Genomic DNA, 12,265 nt, shown 5'->3' on the forward strand with positions numbered 1-12,265 from the left:
ATAATTGTAATGCACAAAGGATTGTTCTTTTCCCTTTTCAGAACCCCAAGAGCCTTTGTTTTCTGTGAAAAGGTATTTCTGTACAGTTGCTCCAATGACAGAGTTACCTGCACCCTTGTCCTACTTCCAGAATGCACAGATGTCCGAGGACAACCACCTGAGCAGTGCCATACGTAGCCAGGTACTGTGTCAGCTTCTACAACTGCCTTTGCCAGACTGTGAATTCAGTGGTCACCCTCCCTCACCTCCAAAAGAGGCTGCAGGGGCTGAGCAGGTTTCTCAACTTTACCAAATTCACATCTTTTCTGAACTTCAACTGAGGGCAAAGCATTTTACCGTTTGGTGCTGGGGACACACAAGGCTGTGTGAGACAGGGGTGTCAGTTCTTCTGTGGCTCAGATATCCCCGCCTCCACTGAAGACTCTCCAGCTTCCTCAGCTGTGTATAATTTTACCTATCTTGCTCTTACTCTTCTATAGGCTGAGTCCTTTTTATTTACTTCTATTTTTTCAGTACCTATTATAATTCTTGACAGTGTTCAGTAAACGTTCATTGACAGAATGCACAATGATAAATGCAAGGCTAGGTGTAGAAGTCCTGAGCGAGTTCAAAGAAGAGAATCAGGAATGGGTTGTGATCTGTGGCATAGGACACAGAGACATCAAATCTGCCTGAAACTACTAGATAGATAATCATTACAGATTGAATTTGGTTTCCACAGATGGCCTGTGAGATGGTTGGAGAGTTGGTAGAATTTTTAGAGATGGAGCCAGAATGGGGAAGAACTCCAAGCTATGCAGGGTACGTGAGGGCTGAGGAACCAGACTTGCCTCTATTACAACCAGGGGGCAGATCCAGTGGTGGAAGATACCAGGAAACAGGTTCTGGATCAGTAAGAAGAATTTTCTCACAATTATTGTAAGAGGAGGGGGACCCCCCCCAATGGAATTCTCTTCTGGAGGGCAGTTCCCTTATAGTACAGGCTTCCCCAGCTAGGTGAGTGTTCTAGGAACCCATCTGTATCCATATACTAGCTGACATGGTTGTGAGAGGCTATGCTCAGCTTCAGTGAAAATTTTTTTGAAGACTTACAACACGTAGCTCATTTCCTGATGGGTGATTTACAAGTGCACCTGCCCATACCCTGGTGAGTGTTCAGCAGTGTTTGACCAAAAACAGCATGACCCCTGTTCTCCACTGTCCCTCTTCGCCTGATCTCGCCCCGAGCAACTTTTTGTTTGTTTCCCTGGATGAAAAAAGTCCTCAAAGGGAAACGTTTTGCCGATGTGGAAGAGGTGAAACAAAAAACAATAGAAGCACTAAAAGGCATCAAAATCAATGAGTTCAAAAACTGTTACGAGTAGTGGAAAAAATGTCTCAATGGATGTATTGATTGCATCAATTGGAGAGTCCTTTGAAGGTGACTGGGTGACTAAAGTTTAAACGTGCAAGAATAAATACACAGTTTCTTAAAAATAAATTATGTTTTTTTGGGGAGTTCCCCCTAGTATATCTGAAAGAGCGTTGACTGCCTTGTGGGCTAGTGTGTGCTTGTCACAGCTATCAGAGAAGGTCAATCCGTGGAATAAGCAGTGAACGAGAGCACTGCACGGCCTGGAATTTCCCTTCACACTCTGGGAAGATTTGGAATTCCAACTGAAGCTCAAAACGTGGGGAGGATGGCTGTACAAAGTAGACTTTGAGGGATGTGTAGGATTAGAGTAGAGCAAGCTGGGAAGTCATTAGTAAGAGACGAAATAGCACTAGTAGAGGAAGAATTTTCCTGAAATACAAATGGACAGGGAGACCACACCCAGAGATAGTGTCGGCAGAGGCAGATCACACTGTATTGCTAGAACATATTTAATCCAGTGAAATCAAGTTGAAATGAATATGAAGGGCAGCCCTGAAAGGGAACACAAACTGTAAACATGTAGGAGGTACCCTGAGAGCTGCGTGAGGGAAAGGAGAGGGACTTTGCACCTTGTGCCTTGGTACTGGGTTGGTAAAGGGGTGCTACAGAGACGGATGTTTGTGGTGACACATTTGTTCCTCTGATACGTGTCAACAGCTTGATTTACTCTCTTTTTTTGTCATTCCCTAGGAATAGCTTTTTGAAAAGTTAAGATGGGGCTGGATTGTGATGTTCCTTGGGTACAGGATGTGAACGTTTGGATGCTACAGACTGTACTCACTTGTAAACTTCAGATGAGGGAGGGGAGAGTGGGAACAGCATAAGTTAGCTCTCTGGGTACCTTTTCCTTAACCAGAGGAGCTCCTGTTTTATCTGTTTTACATATCTAATCATCCATGGATCCCTTGAACAGAAGATTCTGTAACAAAAGTTTTGGGAAAAATCACAGTTATATGTCATTCATTTAACCCCAGCCCTCCAAGGGCATCTCATCTCAGAACAGAATCTGGTCCTGAGGTCCGAGCCCCGCTCACCTCCTGAGCCCGCCCTCTCTTACCCACCTGTCCCTCACTCACTGCTTTCTCAATTCTGCCTCTGAGCCCAGGTCTACTCTCCCACTCTTCTCAGAAGCTCCCTTCACTTCAGGTCACCTCATGAGTCACCGTCTCAGTGAGGCCTTGCCTGCCTGGACTCTCCCTCCCTTCCCTGTCACCTGGCACTCTATCTATACCCTTACATTGCTTGTTTGGGCGTAGCTCTAGCTCTTACCAGTATTTCCGGCACACTGTTCACGTGTGGATTTTGTTTACCTACCCTCCACCCCAAGCTGCTTGAGGCCAGGTGCATGCCTATCTCCCCAGCTTCAAGGACAGCATGCGGCACTCAGTCAGCTCTCCATTGTTAATGTAGTATTACGATTCAGGTTTCATGGAGCTTTTATGGTATTATTTTTCTGCCTTTCTTTACACCTTAGTGACTGATAAATAAAATATTCCCTTGAAATAAAGGGTGCTCTAGAGGAAGTATAATTGACCCAGGATTTTTATTGATAGCTACATGTGTTCATGGCTTAGTTTTAGCAAGTCTTAGAGCTAATGTTTTCAGTGGTACCTTCCGCATCTATTAGGTACCATTGTCTAGAACATCAGGCCTGATTTATTTGCTTAACTTTGACTCTACTATTGATAATGTGATGTCAAATAAGTTTATGTTTTGTTTATCTCCTTAAAAATGCTTTCTATAACTTACAAAGATCTTGTGTATACATTCTTATACTTTCCAGTTATCATGGGATAGGTATTACGCTCATTTTACAGTATAAATTCTTGTCCAAGATCACAGAAAATTAAATGACAGACCTGAAACTTAAAACTCTTCTGATTTCAAACATGTTCCAGTGTTCTTTCCATTCTTCAGATTGTCTCTTACCTCAGAAAAAATGTAATACTGAAAGGATATATTGTATGAAAAACATTCTTAGGTAGAAAAATATGAAGTCTGTATTCATTTTTGCACTGATGTAATTTTTTAAATGCAAAGGAAGAGGAAAAGAATCTTAGTTTTCAAGCTATAAAGAAGCCATTGTATAAGTATATGCTTTGGTTGGTTATGAAGCAATGGGGGTAGGTCCAAATTTAAACTGGACACAGATGACTTTTTCTGGATTAATTGAATGAAGCTCTTTTATTTCTCCTTTTGGATAATGGATTTGCTAAATGCAAGAACATTATCTGGGCATTTTTCTATAGTTTGTGATCTTTCATAATCCTTTGATTTACTTTTACTATGCCTGTTAAAATAATTTGGAAGGTTTTATTTTTCAGATGCAAAATTTTTATGGGTAAATCTAGTTTATTTTTTCCTTGACTTTTCATAATTCTTTGCTAGAAGTCAGCTTCCATTTCATTTCTATTGACATTACAGGGATGTCGTAAAACCCAAGGAAATTGAAAATAGAAACTTGCAAATAGTGAAAATTTATGTTTAGTTTGGTAGACTTATATCATTTATGTGGATTAGCTGAGAACTTTTTGTTTTTCTGAGATGTAAAAGTGAATTTTTTTAAGTCTAAAATTTATTTATATTGTATATTAGAGCAGTGATTTTCAAACCTTAGTGTACATTGGAATCCCCTGGAAGAACTGTTAATACAAATTCTCTGGCCCCAAATCCAGAGTTCCTGATTTGTAGATATGGGATGGGGCCGGAGAATTTGCGTTTTTGACCGATTGCCGGATCTTGCCAATGCTTCAGGTCCAGTGACCATAGATTAAGAACCACTGTACTGAGCAAAGAAGTAAAGGGAGTGACATCAGAGGAAAAACTATTGGATATTTAAATTGAATACTCAGTATTTTTATTCATATTAGTTTATTCTGACTCAAATTTTCTAGTCCTTAAGGAAATAAATTGTCAATGCCTTTTTGATTTAGACTGGAAAAAGTCATTTATTTGTTAACTAAAAGGAAGCCTTAAAGTAGTAATCCATGGAATGATCAATTATAATTCTCTATATAAAGCAATTGCCGAAGAACATATATAAATCCATTATTTTCAGTTGCTCAATTAACAGCATTAAAATGTGTCTGGTCTTTCCCTGGCCAGTGGGGCTCAATTGGTTGATTGTCGCCCTGTAAACCAAAAGGTCTCAAGTTTGATTCCCAATCAGAGCACATGCCTGGGCTGCAGATTTGGTCTCTGGTCAGGGCGCATGCGAGAAGCAGTTGATTGATGTTTCTTACTCACATTGATATTTCCCCCTCTGTCTCCCTTCCTCCCTTCCCCTCTCTCTAAGATCAAAAAGCATGTCCTCAGGTATGGATGAAAAAAAAATGTGTCCGGTCTTTATAAATGAATTCATCTATAGTATCTTTTCTAAATTCAAAACCTTAAGTGCAAAGGACTTGATTAAGTTTTAGCAAATCATAGACTGACAGAACTAACTCATTTTCTGGATGATGGTGGGTCACTTTTTTAAGTGTGAGAAATCCTATACCATTAAACAGAAAGCAAACCTATAATCTATTTAAAGTGGTGTTTAAGTACTTGGGAACTGGTGGAGAAAAAAGGTAAATGAAAGGAATGATATAAATTTAAACTAAATTGGGTTCACATGTCCAATGAGCATTTGACAGTGTTATTGAACTGCTCATAGTAATGAGTTTGTTTTCCCAGTTCTGTCAAAGTAAAGTAAGGAGAAACAACTTAAAATCATGGTGACTTCCAGAGGAAAATGCTTGCTTTGTATGAGAGTAAAGTCAGAAATCTTTGGCATACATCTTAGTAGTTTGTTTAAAAAAGAAACAAACTCTCTAGGTTCAAGCCTAGCATAACAGCCCCATAAATGTTAAATATTATCTCTAACCAGTTAATGTTCACCATTCAAGGAAATGGCAGTCTTCCTTGATGTTAGAGTAATGGTGAAAGCTCTAGCTTTAGGGAATCAAAAGCCTGGGCAGGTGCTGGATGGAGGTTTGTGTGCTGTTGGAAACATACTGCCTATGATTAATACTTTAAAGTTTTCCATATAACTTGCCAGCTCTTCAGTTAAGCCACCCTTCCAGTTTTTTCTACAGTGCAGGCTTAGTAGCCTCGCATTTCTGACTGTAGAAATCCCAATACCCATTAAGTCTTACAGGATTGCAACTTTTTCTCATAAATTTATAAATATTCATTTTAAGTAAGTAAATACTATCAGACAATATAGCAACATAATGGACTACATTATAACTTTCTAGGCATGTTGTTTATTATTTTATGGTAATCTATACATGAAATAATAGATGCACTATTTGTGAACATTCATTGTAACTACATACATTTTAACTATGTTGAGAAGCATTACAGTTTGGGGTGTTGTAAGAATAAGTTGTTTTCTTGTAAAATCACCTAAATTCATATTCATCAGTACAAAATTACAAACTTAAATGTGGCAAAAACTGTCATGAACAAAGTCGTAAAACAAACTGGGCAAAGGCTTATAATGCATAATGACATATATAACTTAATATGCAGAGAATTCTTATGAAGCCAAAAGGAACCTGAGTAACCCAGTAACATAACCTAAGGATACTAGTAGTATGTATGGTGGAAGAAGAAGAAATAAGAATGGCAATGAATGTATGAAAAGACTAGTTGATCAATCTTACTGATAATTAGATAAATGAAAACTTTTCATTTTTCTCCCATCAGTGAGAAAGGATTGATATCCATCGCTGCTAAATGTATGGGGAGGGAAAGCTTTCTCATGTGCTTTTCATGGGAGTTGAATTAGTATTTGGGGTCAATTGAGTCTGTAAATACACAAGCCTTTTGGAGATAATTTGGCAATTAAATCTAAAAATGCACATACCTTTGACCTAGCATTTTCACTTCTACAATTTTACCATAAGAGTGCCAAGAAATAATAGACAATATTTATTGAAGCATTATTTGTAATAGTGAAAATTTGGACATAACTTCCATCTTATGTTACTTATAGTTTACCCAGTCAGTAATTTAAGGCAAGAGTCCCCAACTACTGGGCCTCGGACAGATAGTGGCCTGTTAGGAACCTGGCCACAAGCAAAGCTCACCTGAGCTCCTCCTCTGCCCACCCCCCACCCCAGTCTTCCAGGAATCCTGTCAGTGGTGCCAAAAAGATTGGGACTGCTGATTTAAGGTAATGGCTAATGACTCGACTGTCTGAATTAGAATCTCTGCTCTAGGACTTCTTAGCTCTGTCATCTTTGGCAAATTATCCTGCCTCTGTAAGCTTCAGTTTCTTTTTTATTTTATTTTATTTTATATTTTTGTTTTTTCAATTACAGTTGTCCCATTTTTTTTCCCCTTTGCTCCCCCCCACCTGTCCCACCCCTTCTCCCACAATCGTATTCCTCCCCGTTATCCATGTCCATGAGTCATAAGCTTCAGTTTCTTTATCTATTAAATGAAGTTCACAGTATTAATAAATTCAGTCTTACGATTAAATGAGATAACTCAAGAGCATAGCATGGTGCTTAGCACATATGTGGTCAGTAAATCTCAGCAATTTTTATCATAATTAACATTAGTATTATACTGTTATTACAATATTTAAACGTTCTGGCATCTGATATATTAACTAACAAAAGGAAATTGCAGAACAAGGCTTTGAAAAAACCTAAAGGTACATAAGATTGCTGTATATTCATGTTGTGGGGCAGAGAACACTTCATGTTATAAACAGAAGTTTATAACTTAAAATTTTTTAGAAACTTTGTTTATGATATTTCTTTTATTTACAGAAATAAAGCTTTTAAAAGGCAGGCAGAAAACAAGGTTAAAAAATAAAACAGGCAGGCACTACACTATATGAAAAATAACCACAATTTTTGCTGTTTGAGAAATAACTCTCCCTACTTGAGGGTTCCACATGCCTTGGGTGGCTGGACCTGTACTTGCATCATGTTCTGAAGTAAAGGGAAGGGAGAAAATTAAAATGAAGCTTCTGACTTAATGGTGCAGAAGCTTTGGGGAATCTGGCTTCATAACTCACTTTCCACATACCACTTCCTGTAAGATCCCGCTCTCCGTGAATTTACAACATTTCTATAATGAGTAATAGTTCCCTATGCCACTGAAATGAAATAGTCTATAATGGCTACAAAACTGGTTTTTATGCACCTTTAAAAATAGCCTTTAATGATAAAACTATGGAGACAGTAAAAAGATCAGATGTTGCAGGGTAGAGGGGGAAGGGAGGGACACAAAGAGAACAGAGGATCTTTAGGACAGTAAAACTATTTTTTATGGTACTAGGATGTATACATGTTGTTACACATTTTTCAAAACCCATAAAATGTACAACACTAAGGGTGAACCCATGGGGCTTCATTATACATTTCTGACAGTATTTCTTTTAACTTTTTTCCATAATAAAAATTTTTTTTAATAGCCTTAAAAATAATGCTTAGTCATCATTCTCATATTTAATTACTAAGATTTTTCTTTTGGGAAGTTCCTCACTAGTTAAAGTGTTATCTTCCTCATCTGACAGTTTTCAGCACACCTACCCATCCCTTTGAGAAAGACAATATTTTAAACAGCTTTATTGAGGTATAATTGGCATACAGTAAATTGTTCGTATTCAAAGTATACAGTTTGTTAAGTTTTGATGTGTATACCCTTGAAACCACCACCACAGTTAAGATAATGAATGTAACCATCACCCTCAAAAGCTTCCTCATGCTCCTTTGTAATCTCTCCCTGGCCCCTTCCAAACTACTCCCCATCCCCAGATCAAACTATTGGCACTATAGTTATGATTTTCTGAAATTTCATATAAGTGAAATCATGTGGTACATACTCTTGTCTGGCTTCTTTCATTCAGCCTAATTATTTTAAGACTCATCAGTGTTATAGCATGTACCAGTAGTTTATTCCTTTTTATTGCTGAATCATATTCCATTATATGGATATACCATGGTTTTTTAATCCATTCACTTGCTGATGGTGATTTGTGTTGTTTCCAGTTTTGCGTTATTGAAAATAAGGCTGTTTTAGTCACTCACGTACAGATCTTTGAATGGGCATATGCTTTCATTATATTTTGAGTAAATACCTAAGAGTAGAATATGATCTAAGAGTAGTTATAAATTTAACTTCTTAAGATACCATCAAGCAGTTTTCCAAATTGGTTGTATAATTTTGTACTCTCAGTGTATGAGAGTTCTAGTTCCTCCACATCCTTGTCAGCATTTGGTAAGGTCAGTCCTTTTAATTATTTAACCATTGTAGAGAGTGTGTGGTAGTATCTGATTGTGATTTTTTAGGTATATTTTATTGATTATGCTGTTAAAGTCCCAGTTTTTCCGCCTTAGACCCACTCCGCCTAGTACCCCTCTTCTCTCCAGCAATCCCCCTTCTTAGTTTGTGTCCACGGGTTGTGAGTGTAAGTTCTATGGCTTCTCCATTTCCTATACTATTCTTAACATCCCCTTGTCTATTTTGTTCCTACCAATTATGCTTCTTAATCCCTGCACCATTTCCCCCATCCTCCCTCTTCCCCCTTCCAGCTGATAACCCTCCAAATGGTCTCCATAGCTATGGTTCTGTTCCTGTTCTGGTTGTTTACTTAGTTTGTTTTGTTTTTGTTTTTTAGATTTGGTAGTTGATAGTTGTGAGTTTATTGTCATTTTAATGTTGATGGTTTTGATCTTTTTCTTAAATAAGCCCCTTTACCATTTCATGTAATAATGGCTTGGTGGTGATGAACTCCTTTAGCTTTACCTTGTCTGGGAAGCACTTTTACCTGCCCTTCCATTCTAAATGATAGCTTTGCCGGATAGAGTAATCTTGGTTGTAGGTCCTCACTTTTCATCACTTTGAATACTTCTTGCCAGTCCCTTCTTGCCTGCAAAGTATCTTTTGAGAAATCAGCTGACAGTCTTATGGGAACTCCTTTGTAGGTAACTCTTCTTTTCTCTTGCTGCTTTTAAGATTCTCTCTTTATCTTTAACCTTTGGTATCTTAGTTATGATGTGTCTTGGTGTGGTCCTCTTTGGGTCCAAATTCTTTGGGACTCTGTGCTTCCTGGACTTGTATGTCTATTTCTTTTGCGAAATTAGGGAACTTTTCCTTCATTATTTTTTCAAATAAGTTTTCAATTTCTTGCTCTTCCTCTTCTCCTTCTGGCACCCCTGTGATTCAGATGTTGTTACGTTTAAGGTTGTCCCAGAGGTTCCTAAACCTATCCTTGTTTTTTTTTTAATTCTTGTTTATTCTTTTTGTTTTGGTTGAATGTTTATTTCTTCCTTTTGTTTCAAATCATTGGTTTGAATCCCGGCTTCCTTCCCTTCACTGTTGGTTCCCTGTATATTTTTCTTTATTTCACTGAGTAACCTTCATTTCTTCCTTTATTGTTTTGCTGTACTCAAGGAGTTCTCTCAGCATGCTGATAACCAGTGTTTTGAACTCTGCATCTCATAGGCTGGCTATCTCCATTTTGTTTAGTTCTTTTTCTGGGGTTTTGTTCTGTTTTTTGTTTTTTTTTTTTTTTTTTTTTTTTTTCATTTGGGCCATATTTCTTTGTCTCCTCAATTTAGCAGCCTCCCTGTGTTTGTTTCTGAGTATTAGGTAGAGCTGCTTTTACTCCCTGTCTTAGTAGCATGGTCTTTGTCGATAAGGCAACTATAAATTGTGTGGAGCAGAGCCTTAGGTAATTGCCAGGGTGAGGCCACTTGCTTCACCACTTTGTAGCTCTGTGGTGGGGGGATTGGAGAGGGGACAGTGCTGCTACCTGGCTTTTGGTGATTTGCCTGGCACTCATGCCATTTCTAGTCACTTCACCGAGTTCCCATATGCAATTGGCACCCTTCCAGTTGCTGCCCTGGGGTTGCTATGTTCCTATGACCATGTGGGAAAATCGGCAGTTTCTTCCATTCTCCCAACCCACACTGGTTTGTACAGGCAGAGGCAATGAGGGTTTATCTTCCTGGTGCTGGAGCCCTGGGCTGTGTAGTCTGGCCTGGGGCTGGGATCACTTGCTTCCAGGGTATCCCTTGCTCCCAGGGTATCCCTACCGATTTTTACCCACCACACGTGAATGTGGAATAATTGGTTCCGCTGCTGCTGCCACTGCCATTTATCAAGCTATACCTCCTCTCCCCCCTTCTCTGCAACTGCACCCCTCCTACTTACTGGATGAATGTGGCTTCTTTTAGTTCTTGGCTGTCGGACTTTCATATAGCTCAGTTTTATGATGGCTCTGGTCGTTGTTTTTGAGATCTGGTTGTAATTCTTTTGATGGTTGTGTGAAGAGGCGAAGCATGTTTACCTATGCCTCCATCTTGACTGGAAGTCCTAATTGTGGTTTTAATTTGCATTTCTCAGATAATGATATGTGTGCATTTCATGTGCTCATTTGTCATCTTAATATCTTTGGTAAAGCGTCTGCTCAAATCTCTTGCCCAATTTTTAAGCTGGGTTGTTTTATCTAGTTTTGAAAGTCATTTATATATTCAGCATAAAAGTTCTTTATGATATGTATGCTTTGCAAACATTTTCCTATCTGTGGCTTGTCTTTTTATTTTCCTAACTCTGTGTTTTGAAAAGCAAAAAGATTAGAGATGATGAAGTCCCTTTTGTCAATTTTTTCTTTTGTGGATGTGTGTGTGTGTGTGTGTGTGTGTGTGTGTGCGTGAGACATATCTAAGAAATTGTTGCCTATCTCAGGTTCTCAAAATTTTTTTTTATGTTTTCTTCTGGATACTTGATAGTTTTAGGTTTTACACATAAGTCTGTTTAGTGAGTATAATTTTTTGTATATGGTGTGAGATATGGATCAAAGTTCATTTTTCTCCATTTGGATATTCAATTATTTCATCACCATTGTTGAAAAGACTATCCTTTCTCCACTGAATTGCATTTGCACCTTTGGCAAAAATCAGTTGTCCATATATGTGTCAGTCGATTCCTGGGTTCTCTGTTCTGTTCCATTGGTTTATTTGTCTGTCTTTGTGGTAATACTATATTTTCTTGAACTGTAACTGTATAAGCAGCCTTGAAATCAGGTAGTGTTAGTTTTCCAGCTTTCAAAGTTGTTTTGGATATCTTATTACTTTGTATTTCCATGTGAATTTCACAAACATTTCTACAAAAAAGTCTGCTGCTTTGGATTGAGGTTGCATTGAATATATAGATCAGTTGGGGGTGGGGTGGGGTGGGGTGGGGTGCGGTGGTAGAATTGAAACCTTAATACTGAGTTTCAATCCATGAACACAGTATATTTCAAAAGTTATTTGGGTCTTTAAAAAATTTTAAATATGGTAAATAACATATAACAACATTTAAAATTTGCCATTTTAACCATTATTAAGTGTGCAGTTCAGTTGTTTTAACTATATTCACAGTGTGGCACAACAGATTTTGAGAACTTTTTCAACTTGCAAAACTGACACTCTGTACCCATTGAACAACTCCCCATTTTCCCTTCCCCATGGGCCCTAGCAACTACAGTTATACTTTCAAAACACTGGTTATCAGCATGCTGAGAGAACTTGAGTACTGTAAAAAAAGAAAGGAAGAAATGAAGGTTACACAAAGTGAAGTAAAGAATAATCCACAGGAAATTCAACAGAAGGGAAGGGAGCCAGGATTCAAACCAACGATTTGGAACATAAGGAAGAAATAAACATTCAACCAGAACAAAAAGAAGAAACAAGAATTAAAAAAAAAACAAGGATAGGCTTAGGAACCTCTGGGACAACCTTAAACGTAACAACATCTGAATCACAGGGGTGCCAGAAGGAGAAGAGGAAGAGCAAGAAATTGAAAACTTATTTGAAAAAATAATGAAGGAAAAGTTCCCTAATTTCGCAAAAGAAATAGACA

The 12,265-nt window shown here is 38.1% G+C and overlaps 1 protein-coding gene across 1 annotated transcript in view; it reads left to right on the forward strand.

Annotated features, from left to right (window-relative positions):
• Positions 1-12,265, forward strand: part of PSEN1 (presenilin 1) — a 57,894-nt gene that overhangs the window by 8,346 nt on the left and 37,283 nt on the right. The window contains exon 3 of the mRNA XM_090271101.1: positions 42-181. Coding sequence (XP_090127227.1) covers positions 95-181 — 87 coding nt within the window. The 5' untranslated portion in view covers positions 42-94. The remainder of the gene's footprint in view (positions 1-41; positions 182-12,265) is intronic.

The sequence above is a fragment of the Furipterus horrens genome, unplaced genomic scaffold (genome assembly GCF_987537825.1).
Source record: "Furipterus horrens unplaced genomic scaffold, mFurHor1.1.pri manual_scaffold_3, whole genome shotgun sequence".
Lineage (NCBI taxonomy): Eukaryota > Metazoa > Chordata > Mammalia > Chiroptera > Furipteridae > Furipterus > Furipterus horrens.